A 26399-nucleotide genomic window follows, 5' to 3' on the forward strand; every position below is an offset into this window, starting at 1 on the left:
ATACCGCCCCATGCAAGCCCGCAAATGTCTTATGAAAATATATCGCAGGTCAATGGCCAACTGCAAATTCATTCGCAACTCACCATCGGATGATTCCCCAGTGTGTGCAGTGTGTGCGTAGCCCAGGACTTACTCAGCGGCTGTGATAGGATCAGGCTGATCGGGGGCGGAGCTGATGTCACATGACTTCCCCTCACACACCTGGCCACGCCTGCGTATTACCTGACACTCCCAGATAACAGGCGCTCACCATGTAATGATTCCCCAGTGTGTGCAGTCTGTGCGTAGCCCAGGACTTACTCAGCGGCTGTGATAGAATCAGGCTGATCGGGGGCGGAGCTGACATCACATGACTTCCCCTTACACACCTGGCCACGCCTGCGTATTACCTGACACTCCCAGATAACAGCCGCTCACCATGTAATGATTCCCCAGTGTGTGCAGTCTGTGTGTAGCCAGGACATACTCAGCGGCTGTGATAGAATCAGGCTGATCGGGGGCGGAGCTGATGTCACATGACTTCCCCTCACACACCTGGCCACGCCTGTGTATTACCTGACACTCCCAGATAACAGCCGCTCACCATGTAATGATTCCCCAGTGTGTGCAGTGTGTGTGTAGCCCAGGACTTAATCAGCGGCTGCGATAGAATCAGGCTGATCGGGGGTGGAGCTGATGTCACATGACTTCCCCTCACACACCTGGCCACGCCTGCATATTACCTGACACTCCCAGATAACAGCCGCTCACCATGTAATGATTCCCCAGTGTGTGCAGTGTGTGCGTAGCCCAGGACTTACTCAGCGGCTGTGATAGAATCAGGCTGATCAGGAGCGGAGCTGACATCACATGACTTCCCCTCATACACCTGGCCACGCCTGCATATTACCTGACACTCCCAGATAACAGCCGCTCACCATGTAATGATTCCCCAGTGTGTGCAGTGTGTGCGTAGCCCAGGACTTACTCAGCGGCTGTGATAGAATCAGGCTGATCGGGGGTGGAGCTGATGTCACATGACTTCCCCTCACACACCTGGCCATGCCTGCATATTACCTGACACTCCCAGATAACAGCCGCTCACCATGTAATGATTCCCCAGTGTGTGCAGTGTGTGCGTAGCCCAGGACTTACTCAGCGGCTGTGATAGAATCAGGCTGATCGGGGGTGGAGCTGATGTCACATGACTTCCCCTCACACACCTGGCCATGCCTGCATATTACCTGACACTCCCAGATAACAGCCGCTCACCATGTAATGATTCCCCAGTGTGTGCAGTGTGTGTGTAGCCCAGGACTTACTCAGCGGCTGTGATAGAATCAGGCTGATCAGGAGCGGAGCTGACATCACATGACTTCCCCTCATACACCTGGCCACGCCTGCATATTACCTGACACTCCCAGATAACAGCCGCTCACCATGTAATGATTCCCCAGTGTGTGCAGTGTGTGCGTAGCCCAGGACTTACTCAGCGGCTGTGATAGAATCAGGCTGATCGGGGGTGGAGCTGATGTCACATGACTTCCCCTCACACACCTGGCCATGCCTGCATATTACCTGACACTCCCAGATAACAGCCGCTCACCATGTAATGATTCCCCAGTGTGTGCAGTGTGTGTGTAGCCCAGGACTTACTCAGCGGCTGTGATAGAATCAGGCTGATCGGGGGCGGTAATGATTCCCCAGTGTGTGCAGTCTCAGCCGCTGTGATAGAATAAGGGAGCGGAGCAGACTCCACAAACCCCTCCCTGAAAATGCTTGGGCATGCCCGTGTTATCCCTAACACTTCTAGAAAACTGCCGGGTGACACCCACAAATGCCAGCTTCCTGTCAATCAACTTGTGAATGGCCAGCGATTAGAAAAGACGATCCGGATGCATGCGCAGTCATTTGATAATCGCCCATCCTGCGAATTCACAGCACAGCAATCAGGTCTGAATAACCCCCAAAGCACCAGCCAATCCGCTCCTAACTGCCATGTTACAGGCTGTGTTTCAAAAAAGACAGTTAGGAGCTGACTGATTGGTTCTTTGTCTCAGTTCAGAAAATAATACCCATGAGATAAAAGCATATTTTTGTGAGCAAAAGAAAAGACCCGGCTCTGACATATATAGAATGAATGAACTTAGTGGAATAAATAATATAAATATTATTCCCCGGACGCCATGATATAATACTGGAGCTCTAGTGTTCTGTCCCAGGAAGACGGAGATAGCACAGACAGATCTGGAAGAGGCAGAGAATTTGCATCAGGGTTTTAATGTGAGTCATTTTCCAGATCCAGGATCAATAATAATGGGGGAGATTCTCTAAGAATCTCCGCCCCCTTCGCCGCCCATCGCATATTTAATTATCGCATATGTTGTAACATATGCGATAATTATGGCAAAGGACAGCTCTTGCGATAAGAACTGTCCTTTGCGGTGAGAGTCGCCGGGTCCCAGCAGGTCCCGGCGGCTCCCCCCTCCCTCACACACCCGGCGCTGCTGCTGCTGCGCCGGGCTCTCCTCCTCCCTGCACCCAGAAGAGGATCAGTGCAGGGAGGAGGTCGAAGGTCCGGGCAGCACTGCGCTGTGCTGCCCAGACACAGGTGAGGGGGCGATGCGGGGCGGCGGGGGGTCGGCGCGGGACGGCGGAGGGTTGCGATAGAAGCGGTAACCCGGTGGTAACCCGGCGGGGGATGCTTACAGCATCCCAAAATGCGGAAAAAACCCTGATAACGGGGCTTTTACCGCATTTTTAGCTTAGAGAATCTCCCCCAAAGTCTCCCAGGTTATTAGATACTAACTGATTTTGTTAATTAGGTGAGACAAGATGGTCTCTGAACTACTAAAAAAAAAAAGTCTAGTGTGTATGCCCAATGTTGTTAACAATGTGCACTCACTGGAATCATTAATTACCCCCCCCCCCCCCCGCTCCCCCAGATTATCATTTTGTGGGTGTTCCAGGGTGGTTATAAGGATGAGGTTAGCCAAACAGGGGTGTGCAGTGGGCGTGTACAGGTCATTGGCTTCGTCTGAAGACACCGTTACACTGACATAGGCGGTCATGTTCAGATGGAGATTCCGTGCCTCCGTAGAACTGGTACAATTCACGATGATGTGACCGCGGCTGGTAGGCATATCAGTAGGAAGACCATCGATAGTGGCATTAGCATGAAGACACTTTAGTGGCTGTGGTGAAAGATGCACTCATGGTGTCCACCTCTTAATCAAGTCTAAGGGGTCTTCGTGATCAGGAGAATGTATGCATCACTGGGTTGGGCCGCGCTCCTCTGTGTAAGGACGGGGTCGCCATGTATCTCTTACTGCACTTAATAATCGGAATAGATTCAGCTGCACCCACACCTGGCACACTAGGTGGTCAGTGGGTGGCACTGTGCGAGCCGGCAGATGTGGTCTTACAACTGGGTGCGGAAGTTCAGTCCGCTCCCCTCCATCTGCTTCTTGTATATCTCATCGAACACAGTATTCTGGGACACCAAGAAATGCGTCTTCCAGTCCCCGACTTTGCCTGATAAAAAGAATCCAAAAACACAGAATTAGTAACACACGGATAAAACACATAGAGCAAACAATGAGCACAGATAATGTCTCATGCTTAGTAAGTACCCCCATACTCTAAGGTCAGATTGTAACACGTAACAGATTTGTGGTGATTTGTTCAAATTTGGGCGAATTCCATACAGTTTACTAACTGGTGGGTTCGGAGGCTGAGAAGCGAAGGTTTATAAACCACAAGTGACCGACGGCTTTGCTATTCCAGCCTGTTTATCAAGACACGATAAAGGGCCACTAGCCCCAAACATTGACTCACTTCGCCTGTGTCTGCTGTTTAATTAATAATTATATATACTTTGTCCGTTGCGTCCGGCATTCTGGATAAAACACAACTGCTCCCGGTGACCTTGCTACAGCAGTACATACAGTGAAGTGGGTCAATTCCTATGACCAGGCCGGCACTCTGGAGACTGACAGCGTGTGAAAATAAAGACACTACACCATGGCCAGTGTGGTCAACCTTTCTGAGGTTATTTAACACCTCTTTCGTCAGGACATACGGGGCAGATGTAATATAGCGACGCTTATTGCGAGGCGGAGCAGGAAGGGACATCGACAAGATGTATTAACATCTTGTCTGCCACAGCTGGGGAGCACTAACTCCCCCCTCCGGCGATGTCCCCTCCTGGAGATAGCACATCTGTTTACACTGATGCGCTGTCTCCTGTCCCCCGGCCGGCTGGACTGGGCATATGCGGGATCTCGCTGCTCACGCGAGATCTCCAGCGCAGCCTAGAGCTAACAGCACTGTCCCTGCTGTTAGGGCTTCGCCAGATTGCTGCTGGCAAAGCCAAAACTGGCATCGGGCGGAACGGTCATCACTGACCGCTCTGACCATTCACACATTCAGCCTGCTATCATTTAGATAGCAGCACCAATATGGACAGGGGCGCATAGAGTAGAACAAACCAATTCAAATAATTTACAGAAAGCACCTGAGGCTTAGAATTTCATTCATCCCCCCGGGTAGACAGTCTATGGAGCAAGATTTTGTTGCGATCTCCCCCTTAGATGGAGGGCGGGAGCCAATCTATAATTTTACATCTAAGAGAGGAGATCGGGTGGTTAAACTCTCTGCACCGGCTGGTCATTGAGGGTACCCTCAAAAGCTTTTCTAATGTTAAATCTGTGTAAGGCAAACCGTTCTTTAAATGCCCTAATAGTTTTCCCCACATACAATTTGCCGCAAGGGCACTTTATATAATACACCAAAATGTAACAAAATCTTGCTCCAAAGAGAAGTGCAGTGGATAGACTGACTGCAGACTCTCTACCCGGGGGGGGGGGGGGTTTGGCAACCGCCGGGAGCGGTGCGGACGCACGTGGGAGGTGATTGTTTGTTGGGTAAGCAATTTATTCCGTGTTTTGGTATTATACACTGTATGTCCTGACGTAAGAGGTATTAAATAACCTCAGAATTTTTTTTCCCCCATTTTTACCTGGTCCCATGGGCCCCCGACATCCACATTGGCGTCCCTCGGAATCCTCTTCAGCGGCATCCCCAGTGCCAATGATGCATTGTGTGAGTGCGCCAGTGATGTCACCGGCGTGCCCTCGCAATGCATCCTTGGGACCGGGGGTGCCGCTGAAGAGGATTCCGATGGCTGCCGTGGACACCCGGGACGAGGATGAGGTATGGATTAAAAAAAGAGGCGTGTGTGTGTGTGTGAGGTGGTGGTGAAAAAAATAATAATTTTGGAATATACGGATAATATATTTTAAAGAAAGATCTCCACCACTAGGTGCGCCTAGCACTTGCACTGAAAACCAAAGCTGGTAACAGAAAATGGCATTGCTAAAGCAGCTCAAGGCTTTGCCAGACAGGGCTGGTGGCACTATAGCATGGAACCCCAAAGTGGGCATTCTCACCACCATAAAACAAAACCAGCCCAAGTATGCACAATATGGTGCCATAATCCCCAGACCAGTGGTTCTCAAACTCGGTCCTCAGTACCCCACACAGGTCTTGTCTTCCAGGTCACCCACATGTGAGCTATGTGTCACCAACTATCACAGTTTTCTAATTTACAGGTGACCTGGAAGGTATGAACCATGTGGGGTCTTGGGGACCGAGTTTGAGAATCTGTGCCCTAGGGTGATCAGCCCATGAGCATGTAAATGTGACATGAAGAACAGAGGAGCCACCAATTTGAAAATAGGTGTGCTATAATGAAGGATGACTCTAAGAGATGGATCCTTGCTGAAATTAATGCAGATGGCAGGTGCTGAACTTCTAAGATGCCAACTCCACATACAGCTAGGCAGTGCAGGCAAGTGGCTACCATACAAATGCAATTGCATTGTGGGGAGGGACTGTGCAAGCTGGACGGCCTTGCTCTGCGCTGGTGAATGCAGTCGCAGTTTTGCTTTTTACGCAAAACTGCGAATGCAGCTGAATTAGGCCCATGGTGCGGCTAACCCCACTTTATTACTGTACATACGGATGTTAACTAGAGATTATTACAGATACAGTGGCTATTAAATCCTATGGCCTCTATGGCTATATATTTGTAGAAACAACAGCATTGTACCTTTCCTCAGGAAAGGAGAGACTGACTGGTCTAGCATAACTGTTGGTAGGGTGCTGAAGTTGGTCATCGGGTTTTCTTTCATTGCCTGGAATGATGTGTGATGCCGGATCTTCTCAAGAACCTCATCTGACAGATCCTTCCCTAGGAACTTCATTATCTTTCGGAGTTCTCGCTTTGGGTCCTGTCAACAACAGACTTTTAGTAACTTTATGAGAACCTGACCGTATATATACTCTGTGCCCTGTCAGTCCCTCTCACCTCCACCAAATCCTCATAGAAGACATAGAGAATCCGATGTCTGTCTTTTGCCTTCCACCAGCCGATTACATGCTCAAACCAACCTCCGTAACATACTGGGGGGAAAAAATAATGTATAACAAAAGTAGCCCATCATGGACATAAACAAATGCAGGGGGGGTTCCAGTTGTCCATAAACCCCTAATCCTCCTACCTCCAAGCTGCAATCATGATCACAGCATCATTATTATATTTTACTAGAGCCACAGGCTACAGACACAACATGCAACCATTTCTCCTGCCAAGTCTGCTTAGCATGTGGATCTGAGCGCTCCACCAGTGCACTGGTGCAGAGAGACAGAGAGCAGCTGCTAACAGGAAGAGACAAGCATCTTACAGTCTGGTGGGAGAAGGCTCAGTATTGAGTCCTTATGTATTTTTTATCAGACCTGGCAGTGTAAAATTCTGCTGCTACTAGTTAACCATGGAATCTGCAGTGGTAGGAATCATGGGGATGTTTCCGCTAAAATGTAGAGGTAATCTGGATTGCACAAGCTGAAATTTATGGTCCACTAACATATACTAACCCTTATTCTGGTTCACTCGCAAAGGCAAATTCCTTCTCAAATGGACAAAACCATGTGTACTGCTGGTGGGCAGATGTAACTTGTGCAGAGAGATTTAGGCAAGTTATTTTTTTTCTATGCAGGGTAAATACTAACTGCTTTATTTTTTAGGTACACTTTGAAGTAAAAACCCACCCAAATCTAATTCTATCTGCTCAAGTTACATCTGCCCCACCTGCAGTGCACATGTTTTTTTTCCATTTAAGAAGGAATTTGCCTTTGCAAGTGAACCAGAATAATGGCCACTGTCAACAGTGACTGGCACCCTGTGTTCTACTTCACAATACTCCAATTCTATGGGAGTCATTAACAATTCTAGTTATCCCTTTGTCTCACCTTCTCCTGACACAAACTCTGAGAAGTATTCATCCCAGGTCCCTGGGTCTGGCATTATATAATTCATTCTCTGGAAATGAAAGAATGAAACCATGCAGTCCTTTGCATTCCTAGCAACGTATATAACCTGAAAAAATTCACACAAAAAAGATGCTTTAATTGATACAAACATTGTTTGTCTACAAAGCTTTACATCAATTCTGGGAATGTAGTAGATGTAAGTCGGCTAGGAGAATCTCTCAGCAATGTATTATTTATTAAGGCTGGTCAAAGAGGCCTCAGTGCAGATCCTATGGAGCTTATATCATTGGGAATGGCATCTGTGATGGACCTAGAACAGAGACTTTCCCAATATATACTGTATGTACTGCATTATATTGCAACCTATAGGTAGTATTATATAAGTATGGGAAAGATTTATCAATCCTTGGACTGATAAAGTGGAGTAGTTGCCCAAAGCAGTCAATCAGTTTCTTAACTAGCACAGTCTTTGAATTGGAAGAAGTTGATTGGTTGATATTGGCTACTTCTCCACTTGTCAACTTCTCCTTTCTTTTGAAGGTTTCGATAAGAATTCCTCAAAATAAGAGCATTCTCCGGCCTTTTACAAAGGAGGAAAGCCAAAGAAAAAAAGCCAACGTACGTTTCGCTGTTCACCACATTGTCAAGGAAAATTCATGGGTGACATTCTATGGGATGAGATAAAATCGCTTGTTTTTTATCGCACCACTTTGCACTTTTGCAAATCGCAAGATTGGCCCGTTTTTCGCATATTTAATGAGATGCGAAAAACGGGCCAAATAGTGCGAATAGGTGCGAGTTGGTGCGATGTGTTTAGTCCTGAAATGTGCGATTTTCATGTTTGAAAATCGCACGTTTGCAGGAAATCGCAAATTACAAAAAAAACAAACCAGCGCGGGGTCCCCCGCCAGAGCATAACCAGCCCCGGGCTCATTGAGCCGGTGCTGGTGACATAAAATCAGGGTCCTCATCAAATAGGGGTCCCCTTGATTTAATGAAACCAGCACCAGGCTCAAGGTCCGGCGCTGGTTCCCGAAATACGGGGGACAAAATGACTAGGGGTCCCCCGTATTTTAAGAACCAGCACCGGACCCAACCAGCCAGCAGGGTAATGCCACAGCCGGGGGACACTTATTATATAAGGTCCCGCGGCCAAAGCATTATCCCCCTGGTTGGTCAGCATGGGTAGGGGTCATGGGGAAGTGGGGACCCCCCCAATGAAGGGGTCCCCCCCCTCCAGGACTTACCAGCCCATGCTGAAAGTTCGGGGCTGTCCCCGATGCTCCTGGGCGGTGGGCATCGGGCTGATGGATAGTGTAAAAAATAGAAGTAAAACTATTGTTTTCTACTGTGGAACTATGAGTCCCAGCAAGCCTACCCCGCATGCTGGGACTTGGAGAACCACAAGTCCCAGCATGCGGGCATTAAAGGGCCCGCTGGCACTTGTAGTTCTACAGTACAAAAAATAGTTAAATAAAACACACTGACACCCTGAAAAATAAAAGTTTAATACACACATAACACACACACTGATACTTACCTACCTTGAGCCCGTAGGTCGGTCCCTGGGTCCGGGCTCCGGGGCTCCAGGGCTGAAGAGTCCGGTTCCGGGGCCTTGGTCCTGGTTCCGGGGCTGGTCCTGGGGTTCCGGGGCTCCAGGGCTGAAGAGTCCGGTTCCAGGGCCTTGGTCCTGGTTCCGGGGCTGGTCCTGGGGTTCCGGGGCTCCAGGGCTGAAGAGTCCGGTTTCGGGGCCTTGGTCCTGGTTCCGGGGCTGGTCCTGGGGTTCCGGGGCTCCAGGGCTGAAGAGTCCGGTTCCGGGGCCTTGGTCCTGGTTCCGGGGCTGGTCCGGGGTCCTGGGCTCCAGGGCTGATGTCTCCGGGGTCCAGGATACGAAGAAGTCCACAAGGGGTACCTGAGGAAGGAAATCCTACTCACCTGGTCCCCGGCGACGACATCGGCATCCTCTCTTGCAGACGCGCTGCTCCCGGCTACTGTGGTACCCGCTCTCGGACTGAAGAGACGCAGAGATTTTCATCTTCCGCGCCTTTCCTCCGGATGACTTTCTCGGCTCCTGATTGGCCGCTAGGCGGCCAATGGAATCATTCTGAGAAGAGGCGCGGAAGATGAAACATCTCTGCGCCTCTTCAGTCCGAGAGCGGGTACCACAGCAGCTGGGAGCAGCGCGTCTGCCGGAGAGGATGCCGATGTCGTCGCCGGGGACCAGGTGAGTAGGATTTCCTTCCTCAGGTACCCCTTGTGGACTTCTTCGGATCCTGGACCCCGGAGACATCAGCCCTGGAGCCCAGGACCCCGGACCAGCCCCGGAACCAGGACCAAGGCCCCGGAACCGGACTCTTCAGCCCTGGAGCCCCGGAACCCCAGGACCAGCCCCGGAACCAGGACCAAGGCCCCGGAACCGGACTCTTCAGCCCTGGAGCCCCGGAGCCCGGACCCAGGATCCAGGGACCGACCTACGGGCTCAAGGTAGGTAAGTATTAGTGTGTGTGTTATGTGTGTATTAAACTTTTATTTTTCAGGGTGTCAGTGTGTTTTATTTAACTATTTTTTGTACTGTAGAACTACAAGTGCCAGCGGGCCCTTTAATGCCCCGCATGCTGGGACTTGTGGTTCTCCAAGTCTCAGCATGCGGGGTAGGCTTGCTGGGACTCATAGTTCCACAGTAGAAAACAATAGTTTTACTTCTATTTTTTACACTATCCATCAGCCCGATGCCCACCGCCCAGGACTTTCAGCATGGGCTGGTGTGTCCTGGAGGGGAGGGACCCCTTCATTGGGGGGGTCCCCACTTCCCCAGGACCCCTGCCCATGCTGAAAAGCCAGGGGGATAATGCTTTGGCCGCGGGACCTTATATAATAAGTGTCCCCCGGCTGTGGCATTACCCTGCTGGCTGGTTGGGTCCGGTGCTGGTTCTTAAAATACGGGGGACCCCTAGTCATTTTGTCCCCCGTATTTCGGGAACCAGCGCCGGACCTTGAACCTGGTGCTGGTTTCATTAAATCAAGGGGACCCCTATTTGTCGGGGACCCTGATTTTATGTCACCAGCACCGGCTCAATGAGCCCGGGGCTGGTTATGCTCTGGCGGGGGACCCCGCGCTGGTTTTTTTTTTAATTTTAACTGTTTAAATTTTTTTTTTACACCAGAACCCTGCACAGATCATTGCGATCTGTGCAGGGTTCTGGCTAATTCGCCCATCAGAACCTGGTCTGATTTTTGGGCGAATTATAGTCACACTTTATACAAATCGCATACCATTAAATATGCGATTTGTATACTTTTCCATGTGAAAACATCTGGATGCGATGTGCTGCGAAAAGCAGCCATCGCATTTCCAGTGTGTCCAACTTGTTGGTCAAAATCGCACTTTTTTCACATTTTCGCAGCTCATTAAATATGCGAAAATGGAAAAAAATGCGATTTTGGCCGTTTTTGAGAAAAAAATCGCAAAAGTCTAAACTTCTCATCCCATAGAATGTCACCCCATATGTCTACTTCTTGTCTAACAGCGAGAACAGATGCAATCTTACTGTATAAATGAATTTTCCTTCTGTAGGCAATATCTAGGGTTATGGTTATACCTTGCAATACATTTGGCAGAAGTGGCAATCTCTGGAATGGTCTTACTTACTGGACCTGATTACTAGGGATACTCAAACTGGGGCCAGATATGCTGAGTGTGAGAGGAGGTTTGACTGAATCATCTTCCTGCATAAAGGTTTATCTGATATCAGTTGGACAACCATGACATCCATTTGCAAGTAAAAGAACATTAGCAGCACAATCATTTACTACAGATAACTGGAGAAGAGGATCTGGTGCAACATTCTGTGCATCCTAGATCCTGATGCTCTATATAGAGAGTGGCCAATAATAAAAGCAATTTAAAATCCATTTTATGTCACATGTGGGGTATATGTATAAAACTGTGATGACACATTTTCCCTTCATTTTCACACACAAAAAATAAGTTATCGCCACATCTGCAAAATGTAATGCAAGGCAAAAACGATAATCCTACATATTCCCTACAGCGAAACGTACGTTGGCATTTTTTGCTGTGCAATGCCGCAATTACTCTGACCTTTGAAGTTTGCTAAAATAGAAACAGAGAAGATGTATTTTATTTACAAGGGGGACACCAGAGACCACTATCCCATTATATAACCAATCAGTAACTCATAGAATTTGGTAGATCTAAATAAAATTTTGACATAATTATATGATCTACTGTTTGCTTGAACACTCATATGAGCTGATCTACTACAGATGGATCCATCCTCATCTAGCCATCTCTAGGCCTATTATTCTCAGCTGCAATACAATACATAGATCAACACAGTAGGGGATTAGCAGAGTAAGTCCATTGCTCACTGAATCCTATTAAAGGGCTAGATGAGGATGGTTCCATCTTTATGTGTCCTTTGAGTCCAAGATAATGACATAGTAATTAATATCTACAGTATATGACATGATCTAAATTCTCTCATATAGTAACACAGAAGTTTTTTTTTTTAATATATAGCTATCTATAAAAGGTGATATGATCTGAAACCAGTTTGTAAAGTAATAAAGAGTAACATACTGTATTCATAACTTAAATTAAAACACAGGACACCACCATTCCAATGGTATAGTCTATACCAGGGGTAGCCAACTCCAGTCCTCGAGAGCTACCAACAGTTCACATTTTGCAGGCCACCTGGCAGGTGCACAGGTGCACTCATTACTCACTGGTAAATTATAATAGATCCACAGGTGGAGCTAATTACTTCACTTGTGATTCTGTAAGGAGACCTGGAAAATGTTAACTGTTGGTAGCTCTGGACTGGAGTTGGCTGCCACTGGTCTATACCAGTGGTTCTCAACTTTGTTCCTTAAAGACCCCCAACAGTTCATGTTTCCCAGGTCACCCTGCAAGTGCACAGGTGTACTTATTATTCACTGACACATTTTTAAAGATCCACAGTTGGGGCTAATGACTTCACTTTTCATTCTGTGTGGAGACCTGGAAAATGTGAACTGTTGGGGGTCCTTGGGAACCACTGATCTATACGCACTATACTATCTATCCACTTTATTTACTGCTTTTAATATGTTGATGTTTATAATGTAAACAATAAGTTATATTTTAATTATATATTGTGTGCACCAACTAAGACAATTATTTTTCTCTTTTTGTTTAACCCTCTGAGTGCCAAATGCTCTGTGAGAGATGTGCAAAATATCAGCTAAAAATGCCAGCATCGCTCACATTTGTTATATAATTAAAAATAAAAAATGTTGTGTAAAAAAGTTAGATCTCCTATATAAGGTTACATTACAGGCCATTGTGATGAATACAAATGTTTGCTTGGCAATTTTCACACCTATTTTGACAAATTTACTTGGCAAAGGGTTAAAGTGTGTATTTGACAGTTGTAGCACCCTCGTAATAAAAATAGACAATGTACGCACATTTACACAATATATTAGGGATTCTACACACAACAATGTTACTGATATAATTCCAGTGCAGTTGGCAATATATACAATATACTGTATATATTGTAATGAATGACAATACTTGTAGATCTTCTCAGATATGAGGAAATGAATAGTAATGATTACACAAAGGGAATATTTCGATTTTGAAATATTTGGGGCAGGAATAACATAGGCTTCTGTCTCCCTCACTCACCTTCACGTCCTTATCCCAGAAAGATGGCGGCATCAGCTGTATTGGTAAATGAGTCTTGAGGATACGGGGAGACTCCATCGCATTGGCATCGTCCACTCCTTAAATATACGGAAGGACTCAGACATTAATCCCAGAGTTCTTCCTAATATGGTATTATTCAACTAATATTCACTCCCACATGCTCCACAGGGTGTGGTATGGGGCTCCAACAGTGGGGATCCCGACAGTCAGTATCCCAATGTCGGGATCCCTACTGCCGGTGCTCTGACAGGCGCGCGAGTGCAAAGAAACCCCTTGCGGGCTTGCTGTGCTCGCCATGCTGCGGGCTCATTGGCTCCCTATGCTCGCCACAGGTTCTATTCTCCCTCTATGGGGGTCGTGGACCCCCACAACGGAGAATAGCCCCTGTGAGTCGGGATTCCCCTTATCGAAGCAGTGGCAGTTGGGATCCCAATATCGGAGCGTCATCCGGCACCCGCTCCACAGTCTGTGCTGAAAAGTCAGATACTTCTAGCTGTTTAGGTGTCCCTGAGATGGAGGGAGGGGGAATATGGGGCATATCTAGAAATGAAGAAAGGAGAGGGCTATTGGGGTACTTGTTAAGTGAGTGTAGAAGGAATATTGCTGGGAAAGAGAGATAAGGCAGAAGCGGCAACTTTGGGAAAGAGGGAAGAGCAGACAGAGTATGAAGAGCAATGGGACAGATGTGGAATCTGTAGGGGAGAAGGGGCAGATGGGGTATTTCTGGGTAGGATGGCAGGGAATAGATGTTGTATCTTTGATTGGACTGGAGGGAGTAAATGGTACAAATGAGCTATATCTCTGAGGAGAGAGAATGGAGATGCCATATCTTTGGGAAAACAGGAGAAGGCAAATGAGGTATCCCTGAGAAGGAGAAATTAGACGCGGCAGATGGGGTATCTCTGGTAGTGACAGATAAGGCAGATGGGGTATCTCTGGTAGTCACAGATGAGGCAGATGGGGTATCTCTGGCAATGAAAGACGAGGCAGATGGGGTATCTCTGGTAGTGACAGACGAGGCAGGTGGGGTATCTCTGGTAGTGACAGATGAGGCAGATGGGGTATCTCTGGTAGTGACAGACGGGGCAGGTGGGGTATCTCTGGTAGTGACAGACGAGGCAGATGGGGTATCTCTGGTAGTGACTGATGAGGCAGGTGGGGTATCTCTGGTAGTGACAGACGAGGCAGATGGGGTATCTCTGGTAGTGACAGACGCGGCAGATGGGGTATCTCTGGTAGTGACAGACGAGGCAGATGGGGTATCTCTGGCAGTGACAGACGAGGCAGGTGGGGTATCTCTGGCAGTGACAGACGAGGCAGGTGGGGTATCTCTGGCAGTGACAGATGAGGCAGGTGGGGTATCTCTGGTAGTGACAGACGAGGCAGACGGGGTATCTCTGGTAGTGACAGACGAGGCAGGCGGGGTATCTCTGGCAGTGACAGATGAGGCAGATGGGGTATCTCTGGTAGTGACAGACGAGGCAGATGGGGTATCTCTGGTAGTGACAGACGAGGCAGATGGGGTATCTCTGGCAGTGACAGATGAGGCAGATGGGGTATCTCTGGTAGTGACAGACGAGGCAGGTGGGGTATCTCTGGTAGTGACAGACGAGGCAGATGGGGTATCTCTGGTAGTGACAGACGCGGCAGATGGGGTATCTCAGGTAGTGACAGACGAGGCAGATGGGGTATCTCTGGTAGTGACAGATGAGGCAGGTGGGGTATCTCTGGTAGTGACAGATGAGGCAGGTGGGGTATCTCTGGTAGTGACAGATGAGGCAGGTGGGGTATCTCTGGTAGTGACAGACGAGGCAGATGGAGTATCTCTGGTAGTGACAGACGAGGCAGATGGGGTATCTCTGGTAGTGACAGACGAGGCAGATGGGGTATCTCTGGTAGTGACAGACGCGGCAGATGGGGTATCTCTGGTAGTGACAGACGCGGCAGATGGGGTATCTCTGGTAGTGACAGACGAGGCAGATGGGGTATCTCTGGTAGTGACAGACGAGGCAGATGGGGTATCTCTGGTAGTGACAGACGAGGCAGGCGGGGTATCTCTGGTAGTGACAGACGAGGCAGATGGGGTATCTCTGGTAGTTACAGACGAGGCAGGTGGGGTATCTCTGGTAGTTACAGACGAGGCAGGTGGGGTATCTCTGGTAGTGACAGACGAGGCAGATGGGGTATCTCTGGTAGTGACAGACGAGGCAGATGGGGTATCTCAGGTAGTGACAGACGAGGCAGATGGGGTATCTCTGGTAGTGACAGACGAGGCAGATGGGGTATCTCTGGTAGTGACAGACGAGGCAGATGGGGTATCTCTGGTAGTGACAGACGAGGCAGGCGGGGTAACTCTGGTAGTGACAGACGAGGCAGATGGGGTATCTCTGGTAGTGACAGACGAGGCAGATGGGGTATCTCTGGCAATGAAAGACGAGGCAGATGGGGTATCTCTGGTAGTGACAGACGAGGCAGGTGGGGTATCTCTGGTAGTGACAGACGAGGCAGATGGGGTATCTCTGGTAGTGACAGACGGGGCAGGTGGGGTATCTCTGGTAGTGACAGACGAGGCAGATGGGGTATCTCTGGTAGTGACTGATGAGGCAGGTGGGGTATCTCTGGTAGTGACAGACGAGGCAGATGGGGTATCTCTGGTAGTGACAGACGCGGCAGATGGGGTATCTCTGGTAGTGACAGACGAGGCAGATGGGGTATCTCTGGCAGTGACAGACGAGGCAGGTGGGGTATCTCTGGCAGTGACAGACGAGGCAGGTGGGGTATCTCTGGCAGTGACAGATGAGGCAGGTGGGGTATCTCTGGTAGTGACAGACGAGGCAGGCGGGGTATCTCTGGTAGTGACAGACGAGGCAGGTGGGGTATCTCTGGCAGTGACAGATGAGGCAGATGGGGTATCTCTGGTAGTGACAGACGAGGCAGATGGGGTATCTCTGGTAGTGACAGACGAGGCAGATGGGGTATCTCTGGCAGTGACAGATGAGGCAGATGGGGTATCTCTGGTAGTGACAGACGAGGCAGGTGGGGTATCTCTGGTAGTGACAGACGAGGCAGATGGGGTATCTCTGGTAGTGACAGACGCGGCAGATGGGGTATCTCAGGTAGTGACAGACGAGGCAGATGGGGTATCTCTGGTAGTGACAGATGAGGCAGGTGGGGTATCTCTGGTAGTGACAGATGAGGCAGGTGGGGTATCTCTGGTAGTGACAGATGAGGCAGGTGGGGTATCTCTGGTAGTGACAGACGAGGCAGATGGGGTATCTCTGGTAGTGACAGACGAGGCAGATGGGGTATCTCTGGTAGTGACAGACGAGGCAGATGGGGTATCTCTGGTAGTGACAGACGCGGCAGATGGGGTATCTCTGGTAGTGACAGACGCGGCAGATGGGGTATCTCTGGTAGTGACAGACGAGGCAGATGGGGTATCTCTGGTAGTGACAGACGAGGCAGATGGGGTATCTCTGGTAGTGACAGACGAGGCAGGCGGGGTATCTCTGGTAGTGACAGACGAGGCAGATGGGGTATCTCTGGTAGTTACAGACGAGGCAGGTGGGGTATCTCTGGTAGTTACAGACGAGGCAGGTGGGGTATCTCTGGTAGTGACAGACGAGGCAGATGGGGTATCTCTGGTAGTGACAGACGAGGCAGATGGGGTATCTCAGGTAGTGACAGACGAGGCAGATGGGGTATCTCTGGTAGTGACAGACGAGGCAGATGGGGTATCTCTGGTAGTGACAGACGAGGCAGATGGGGTATCTCTGGTAGTGACAGACGAGGCAGGCGGGGTAACTCTGGTAGTGACAGACGAGGCAGATGGGGTATCTCTGGTAGTGACAGACGAGGCAGATGGGGTATCTCTGGTAGTGACAGACGAGGCAGGTGGGGTATCTCTGGTAGTGACTGACGAGGCAGATGGGGTATCTCTGGTAGTGACAGATGAGGCAGATGGGGTATCTCTGGTAGTGACAGACGAGGCAGATGGGGTATCTCTGGTAGTGACAGACGCGGCAGATGAGGTATCTCAGGTAGTGACTGATGAGGCAGATGGGGTATCTCTGGTAGTGACAGACGAGGCAGGTGGGGTATCTCAGGCAGTGACAGATGAGGCAGATGGGGTATCTCTGGCAGTGACAGACGAGGCAGATGGGGTATCTCTGGTACTACTGATATACTGCTGTAATAATGATCAGGTCATAGCACTTGTTTGCTCCTGTCCTCCCACTGGGTCCGGGCTATAGGTGAGAGTACGACTCTTCGGTCGGTCACTGGCACTATACGAGCATCACACACGCATTCGGTCACATCACACCTTCACCCAATCTGTGTGTTGTATGTAATATGTGCGGAAGGGACACATCTGTTACCTGCCGGCAAAGGCTTGGCATGCAGATCTATAAATGGCACCTTGACGAAGCAGGGGGCCCTCATGCTCTTCTCCACGTCCCCCTCTAGAAGGATCAGATCCACAATCTCCTGCATCCACGTGGTACCTGTAAGAAGATGGTGGTGGCATATCAGCTCTGGGTGGTTTTATTACAGCCCTTGACTGCGAGGCCACGCCCCCTTTTTCGGGTGTGCCTATGGCGCAGACAAGTTTCCCTCATCCATTGCCACCAATTTTGGGAGGTAAATAGGACAACGGACGATACTAAAATAATTATTAGGGTAGCATAAAACAAAGGTATTAAATGCCATTAAAGGAAGTATGGAAGAAGGAAGGGTACATGAGGGCCCTGCTCGTGAGAACTTTCATTATAAAGGGGAGGGACACAAGCGGTAGAAGTGAGCATATTCTTATAAACTTACATAGCGAATATACTGCCACCTACTGGGCACATTCAGGCAGTGCAGCAGCTAGTTGTACAAACCATAAGTCCATGTAAGGATTATTGTACAAGAGAGCACTTTAGCTAATCATTTGCAGAAGAGTGAAGTCTTTATAGCCCCATCTGTAACAAGGCCGCTACTGATGTTAGGTGTCAGTAAGCTTATCATTATTGAGTTTTGCTGACTCTCTCCTGCAATTACAGAACTGTTATTACCCTATAGTAAGTACAGCCAGGTACATTGGATGGTGTCATATTGCTGGTAAGCTGTAATACTCTCACCCTGTATCCCATTCTGCAGTGTAAGGATAACACTGCCTGCAGTGTACTATATATGTATGATACAGTCATGTATATCCAAAGTATCCCACGTATGGTGGATTTTTCTGGTGTACAAGGAGTTAATGTTTGGAGCCACTCACCCGCTTTAGGATATGTAGCGATAAGGACGTCATCTTCCCGGGCCTTGAAGTTATATATTCTGTCCCAGATGTCACAGGTGGTCTCCAGCAGTGGGACCCCGTCCACCTGCCCCAGCTTCATCCTGCTGTACTCCTTCATCTCAGATAGCTTACTCGCTAGCTCTGGATCCATTCTGGAAGGAGACATTGTGAGTATAACAGTAATGGCCCCATCGCCCTACTATGATGTCATTTATACTAAAACACACGTCTCTAGAATGAGGACTGTGCTACCAGTCCTTACAGTACTGATGGCAGATAGACCCTGGATCCATCTCCACTATAAAGTACCAGCCAATCAGCTCCTAACTGTCATGTTACAGCCCAAACCGCCCCATCCAGACCACCCAGGGCACCACACAAATTAAAAAAAGATAGTGAGATATTCGAGTGTTAGTATAATAGTGAGGTATCAGAGTTTCAGTATAATAGTGAATTATAATAGTGAGATATAAGTGTCAGTATAATAGTGAGGTATCAGAGTGTCAGTATAATAGTGAGATATCAGAGTGTTAGTATAATAGTGAGGCATCAGAGTGTCAGTATAATAGTGAGGTACAGAGTGTTAGTATAATAGTGAGGTATCAGAGTGTCAGTATAATAGTGAGGTACAGAGTGTTAGTATAATAGTGAGGTATCAGAGTGTCAGTATAATTGTGAGGGATAATAGTGAGACATCAGAGTGTTAGTATTAAAGTGAGATATCAGTGTTAGTATAATAGTGAGATATCAGATTGTTAGTATAATAGTGAGGCATCAGAGTGTTAGTATAATAGTGAGGTATCAGAATGTCAGTATAATAGTGAGATACCAGAGTGTTAGTATAACAGTGAGGCATCAGAGTGTTAGTATAATAGTGAGGTATCAGAGTGTCAGTATAATAGTGAGATATCAGCGTGTCAGTATAATAGTGAGGTATCAGAGTGTCAGTATAATAGTGAGATATCAGAGTGTTAGTATAATAGTGAGGTATAATAGTGAGATACCAGACTGTTAGTATAATAGTGAGATATCAGATTGTAAGTATAATAGTGAGCTATCAGAGTGTTAGTAGAATAGTGAGGTATCAGATTGTTAGTATAATAGTAAGGTATCAGATTGTTAGTATAATAGTGATGTATCAGAGTGTCAGTAAATAGTGAGATATCAGAGTGTTAGTAAGTGAGGTATCAGAGTGTCAGTATAATAGTGAGGTATAATAGTGAGATATCAGAGTGTCAGTATAATACTGAGGTATCAGAGTGTCAGTATAATAGTGAGATATCAGAGTGTTAGTAGAATAGTGAGGTATCAGAGTGTCAGTATAATAGTGAGGTACAGAATGTTAGTATAATAGTGAGGTATCAGAGTGTCAGTATAATAGTGAGGTATAATAGTGAGATATCAGACTGTTAGTATAATAGTGAGATATTAGTGTTAGTATAATAGTGAGATATCAGATTGTTAGTATAATAGTGAGCTATCAGAGTGTTAGTAGAATAGTGAGGTATCAGATTGTTAGTATAATAGTAAGGTATCAGATTGTTAGAATAATAGTGATGTATCAGAGTGTTAGTATAATAGTAAGGTATCAGAGTGTCAGTATAATAGTGAGGTATAATAGTGAGATATCAGAGTGTCAGTATAATAGTGAGACGTCAGAGTGTCAGTATAATAGTGAGGTATCAGAGTGTCAGTATAATAGTGAGGTATAATAGTGAGATACTGTATCAGAGTGTTAGTATAATAGTGAGATATCAGTGTTAGTATAAAAGTGAGATAACAGATTGTTAGTATAATAGTGAGATATCGGAGTGTTAGTATAATAGTGAGGTGTCAGAGTGTTAGTATAATACTAAGGTATCAGATTGTCAGTATACTAGTGAGGTATAATAGTGAGATATCAGAGTGTCAGTATAATAGTGAGGTATCAGAGTGTCAGTATACTAGTGAGGTATAATAGTGAGATATCAGAGTGTCAGTATAATAGTGAGGTATCACAGTGTCAGTATAATAGTGACATATCAGAGTGTTAGTGAGGTATCAGAGTGTCAGTATAATACTGAGGTACAGAATGTTAGTATAATAGTGAGGTATCAGAGTGGCAGTATAATAGTGAGGTATAATAGTGAGATATCAGAGTGTTAGTATAACAGTGAGATATCAGTGTTAGTATAATAGTGAGATATCGGATTGTTAGTATAATAGTGAGATATCGGATTGTTAGTATAATAGTGAGATATCGGATTGTTAGTATAATAGTGAGATATCGGATTGTTAGTATAATAGTGAGGTATCAGAGTGTTAGTAGAATAGTGAGGTATCAGATTGTTAGTATAATAGTGAGATATCAGTGTGTTAGTATAATAGTGAGCTATCAGAGTGTTAGTAGAATAGTGAGGTATCAGATTGTTAGTATAATAGTGAGATATAAGTGTGTTAGTATAATAGTGTGATATCAGTGTGTTAGTATAATAGTGAGGTATCAGATTGAAAGTATAATAGTAAGGTATCAGAGTGTTAGTATAATAGTGAGATATCAGTGTGTTAGTATAATAGTGTGATATCAGTGTGTTAGTATAATAGTGAGGTATCAGAGTGTTAGTATAATAGTGAGGTATCAGAGTGTTAGTATAATAGTGAGATATCAGTGTGTTAGTATAATAGTGTGATATCAGTGTGTTAGTATAATAGTGAGGTATCAGATTGAAAGTATAATAGTAAGGTATCAGAGTGTTAGTATAATAGTGAGATATCAGATTGTTAGTATAATAGTGAGATATCAGATTGTTAGTATAATAGTGAGATATCAGATTGTTAGTATAATAGTGAGCTGGGGGGTTATTTGCAGAAAGGTAAACTGTAAACGATAAATGCTTTTTGAGTGCACTCTTGTAATTCAATTATAACTTAACTGTTAATAAAGATTCCTTAGAATATATGGCAAGAGCTTAAAAAAATGTATATATATAAATGAATATATACGAATGTCGTGTGATTGACTCAACAGCCCACTCCGGCGTGGGTCACACTTTTAATTAAGTGCATAACGTCTTGTCAGCATGGTGGTAGTACAAAGTGACCGTAGGTGAAATTACATAACAATTGTAGCTCTCAGGATTAAAAAAAACATCAATGTATTTATACAATTTATGGGACTGGTAAACGGATAATGAAAAGTTAAATGTGTGATCCACGCCGGAGTCGGCTATTGAGTCAATCACACGACATTCATATATATTCATTTTTATATACAGATGGAGCAGGTCTAATAAAGCCGACAGCTCGCGTGACCCGTGGCAACGGAGCTCCCCCCCGGGTACCCACCACCGGTCTCACTCACCGCCCCGAAACCCCCCCCCCCCCCTAACCCTGCCCGTCTCCTTGAAGCAGAGACGGGCAGGATGCCGCCAAAGGATTGGGATGCGCGTACGCGTGAGACGCCCCAATGTGACTTACCTGATCCTCTGCGTTCAGTCTCCGTGTTCTCCCCTCTCCTCGGATATGTGATTGCTGTTACCGGTCTCTGCCTGTTCACATAATTCTCCTGTATTAAGTCATTGTTATCAGTTCTGTGCATAACCTGTATTTGTGCTGTAACTCCTCCTCCCCCAGTGCCCACGCCCATAGCAAGGACACGCACCTTGGCATGGTACTAGGGTTACTGGGGCAGGGTGTGAGAGGTGATAACAGCCCATACCCCCTTCCGCGCTGCTCCTGCACAGAGCCATCCTGGCACAATCCTACATACAGGATAGAACTGTCATTATCAGGAGGCAGAAGTTGTGGATGCAGAATGTAATGATGGGAGATGTCATTCTGTGTCACATATACCAGCGGTGACTGATACAGGCGGAGGGGAAGAAACACGCCGTAACAATGTTCTCACTCAGAATAGAATACCTGAGGTCGACATGGTCAAAAAGGTCGACACAAGCAAAGGTCCACATGAGATTTTCACTTTTCTTTAAAAAGGGGTCTATCTGTCGTGAGAAACAGGTGGCAGTTACCAGAGTCACCGACTTTTGTGGTGAATGAGACACCAGCTCTCCCGTTTCTGGCAAAAGGTCGACACATGAAAAGGTTGACATAATGTTTTGTTAAATAATTTTATTTTTTAAACTCTTCTATACTTTTACCATCCACGTGGACTACAATTGACAACGATAATGTGTGCCGAGCGCAGCGGTACCAGAGTAAGCCTCCATTAATTGGGGGTCCACACTTTCGGGTGTCGACATTGACAACAAAAAATGTGAAAGACTCACGTTGACGTTTTCATGGGTCAACATTTTTCATGTTGATCTTTTTGCTGGAGTTGACCTTTATTCAGGGTTGACCTTTTGCTGTCAACCTATTGACTGTTTCCCACACTGTTGTGCTAGGTGAATAAGCAGAGGGGCAGTGCCGAATTTCCCGATAGGCACGTGAGGCACGTGCCTAGGGGCGGCACATGTTTGGGGGCGGCACTTGGATGCTTGTGATAGTACTATCCAGGGCCGGTGCTAGGGTGTTCGGCGCCCTCCTGCAAACTATAAATTTGCGCCCTCTCATACTTCACATGGCCACACAATATTACCCCATTCCAAATGTCACCATAAAGTAGCACAATCTTATTCTCATTACACAGCACCAGTGCTGTAACTAGCCATTATGGTGCCCTTTGGCAATTGGTGACTGCCCCACCACTACAGTAAAAACTGGTAGAGTGCTCGCCTAAGGCGCGCTGCAAATATTTAAGAGTGTGACTTTATGGGGAAGGGGCATGGCCATATAAAAGTACCAATAACACCGTAATGCCCATAACACATAATGCTACACACGGTAATGCCTATTACACATTATTCCACCCACAGTAATTCCCATTATATATTATGCTACACATCATGATGCCCCTAACACAGGCCCTTATTCTGATCTGTGCGGAAATTCCCGCATTCTTACGGAGCGGTCCGCACGCCACGGCGTTTTGCCGCATGCGGCCATCGTCCGTCGAAACGCCCACGTGTCCTCCGCATTCGGACGGACTCACTCTTTAAGAACAGGGCGTGTTTACGGACGACATACAAAGCATGCGTGTGCGGGAGAAACACTCCGATTCGGCACGGTATTACAGAGTATTACAGAGTATGCTCGGGAATACCGCATCCGAACGGGAGCCAAGCGGTGCTACCGCACGTAAGCGGAGGATTTACGCCAAACAACCCACTATGAAGTATCTTCTGCAATACATCACATGACCCACTTATTCAATTACCTATCCTCATAAAAAACAGCTTATTTGGAATTGGAATCAATTAGATGCCAATATATCCTTACAAGCATGCCTAACACATGCATTGCACACATTAACCCTTACAGCAATTGAAGTGCAATGGTTTCAATTAAAGCACTGACAAGCGGCCTATTAGTGAGTAATGAGTAAAGGAGTAGATTCTATTGGGTTCAGGTGTTAATGCTTGTAGTCATTAGGCGTACGTTCGCCTACCGCATGAACGAGTGGTGTCCGCAAAGCAATAGTACACTTGTGGACACCGCACATTTCTGCCCTTTTTGATCGCGTGCATTCGGAGTGGTTTCCGAATGTACGCCCCCCAACATAAGTGTACTCCCCCGTGTCCGCCCATGTTTCCGCCCCGTTTTGCCCACTTTGAAACTACGCCCATGTGTCATTCCGCATGACGCCCATAATACGCCCCTATTTCCCGACTGATAGCGGTGAACAGTTTTGGACGGGATTTGCCCGAACTGGTACCGAGTCAAGGCGTGGCACATGCGCGTAGCGTTCTCCACGCATGCGCAGACGCCATAAAGACGCGATCCGTAAGTACGCGGTAAAGTCCGCGTCAATCAGAATAAGGGCCACAGTATGCAGCACACTGTAATGCCCATTACACATTATGCCATACATCATGATGCCCCTTACACAATATGTGGCACACTATAATGACCATATGACATTATAACACATATTATTCTACACTTCTGCATATACCCACAGTACTTGTGCATATACCCACAGTAGTAGTGCGGCTTAAACATAACACCCACACATACCGACAGTAGTAGCGCTGCTTATATATTTATATATATAATATAAATAACGCCCACAGTTACATACAGTTACACATACATAACTGCTGATCTATGTGGGCTGCCTGCTAAATATATTTTGTAATTATTAATTATTTCATACTTAGATCAGTCTAACGGTTCTACAGTGCAATGTTGGAGCTAGACCCCAGGAAGTCTATGGCAGTGTGACATACTCTATTATATATCCCCAGGCAACCCCATCCATGGCTGGAGCAGCTCCTACCTGAGACGCTGGCGGCCAGCTGGCAGTCACTGCAGCCCGGGGTCTCCTTCTCATCCTACCTTTTAGGTCTGACCTCCAGCACCCGCTGACCCTTCCTAAGTCTCACCCTTGGCCCCCCACAGCTCCCCTTCCCCCCGGCCTGCCCAGCTTCTCCTTCCTGAGTGAGCGCGCAGTCCGAGTTCCCGGAAGCGCAGCCTGTTCACTCGTCACCCCCCGCGCGCACGCGGCGCAGGGTGTGCTCCGTCCCTTGTACACCAACTTCCTGCACAGAGTGGCAGTCACTGCAGCTCGGCGCCTCTTCAGCTCGGCGCCTCCCTGCACTGCAGGAGCTGCTGAGTGGCTAGCGCCGGCCCTGGTACTATCAATCTGAAATGTACGAGTAAGTGCAAAATATCTACTGTACTGTACCATATTCCATCCTAAATAGAGTGTAAATGGATAGGACATGCAGATACTTCCCCTGTAAACTGTCCTACTTAGTAAACATGTATACATAATAAAAAAAAGTCAGTTAGTGTTTTTTTTTTAAATTAATCCATTTAATTGGCTATTATCAAATGAGGGCTTATAAGTAATAAATAAAAAAATAATACAATTAGGAGGGGGGGGGGGGCAGCCGTTATTGTTGTGCCTAGGGGTGCCATCACCCCTAAATCCGCCCCTGCAGAGGGGCAGTGGTGAAAATGGGGGCGTGGCTTAGTGGTAGCAGACTATAGGACCCTACACACAGAGAGATTTGTGCAAGAGATTCATAATGGGAGATTCAGCGTGAGAGATTTCAAATCTCTCACAGAAAGGGGGAGAATTGGTATTAAGAATTCTTAAGGTGCCGACACACTAGAAAGATCTGCGATCGTAAGATGTGAGCATAAATTAGCCTTTAAATCTTTGGTCCGCCCTGGACCAAAGATTTCAGGCAAGCGCACATCTTTACCAAAGATTTTTCTTAAGATCCCGTGTGCGTTCCTATGGATCTTTTGTTAAATCTTCTGATCTTTCATGCAGCACGTAAGATCAGAAGATTCAGCTAAAGATCCACGGGAGCACGCATCGGACCAATATCGGCCGATTTTCGACAGATTATCGGTAAATATCGTACGATATATCGGCCGATTTATCGAAAATCGGACAATCGGCCAAAAAATCGTTCTAGTGTGTGGGCACCTTCACTCTTAATACCAATGTATATGACTGGCAAAGGCCATTTTTGTGACAAAATACGATTCGTAAACAGGGCAGATTTACTAATCTACCCTATTTATGAATTCATATTTGGCCAATGGCGTAGCCATTCGTATTCTGGTCGATATGAATTCGTATTTAGCGCCCGTACAAACGGCTGCTAAATGCAAATACGAGTCGGTGGAGTGCACAGATCAGTCAGATCCATGCAGGCTTCAGTGTAAAAATAAAATAAAAAGAATAACCAGCCCCAGGCTCAAAGAGCCAGTCCTGGTTTAAAAAAAATTAGGGAACAAACCAAATTAGGGGTTCCCCGTATTTCAAGAACCAGCCCCAGGCCCATCCAGCCAGCAGGGTAATGCCACTTTTTATACAAATCCCCCCAGCGAAAGCATTAACCCCCTGACCGGTCAGTCTGGGCAGGGATCATGGGGAAGTGCCCCCCCCCCCCCCCCCACCAATAAAGGACCCCACGCCGTTTCTGCAAATGTTTTTTTTTTACACCGCAGCCTGCACGGATCTGACTGATCCGTGCAGGCTTCTCCCAAATACGCCTGGAAAATGAAGTGTATTTTCCAGGCGTATTT

At 46.9% G+C, this 26399-nt stretch overlaps 1 protein-coding gene across 2 annotated transcripts in view; it reads right to left on the bottom strand.

Annotated features, from left to right (window-relative positions):
• The window catches only part of LOC146019856 (sulfotransferase 1C2-like), a 65619-nt gene extending 43697 nt beyond the window's left edge, over positions 1-21922 (bottom strand). The window contains exons 1-8 of one of the 2 annotated variants that reach the window (XM_083152468.1): positions 21771-21922; positions 18294-18466; positions 17410-17535; positions 13010-13107; positions 7291-7417; positions 6350-6444; positions 6092-6272; positions 3360-3513 (exon numbers count right to left, since the gene is read on the bottom strand). In XM_083152468.1, the coding sequence (XP_083008594.1) occupies positions 3401-3513; positions 6092-6272; positions 6350-6444; positions 7291-7417; positions 13010-13107; positions 17410-17535; positions 18294-18465 (912 nt within the window). In that variant the 5' untranslated portion in view covers position 18466; positions 21771-21922 and the 3' untranslated portion in view covers positions 3360-3400. Of the gene's footprint in view, positions 1-2242; positions 3514-6091; positions 6273-6349; positions 6445-7290; positions 7418-13009; positions 13108-17409; positions 17536-18293; positions 18467-21770 lie in introns of those variants that run through there. The other variant, XM_083152467.1, reaches the window with a different exon arrangement.
• Between the last annotated feature and the right edge of the window lie 4477 nt (positions 21923-26399).

Source organism: Crinia signifera, chromosome 7 (assembly GCF_055691185.1).
Source record: "Crinia signifera chromosome 7, ASM5569118v1, whole genome shotgun sequence".
Lineage (NCBI taxonomy): Eukaryota > Metazoa > Chordata > Amphibia > Anura > Myobatrachidae > Crinia > Crinia signifera.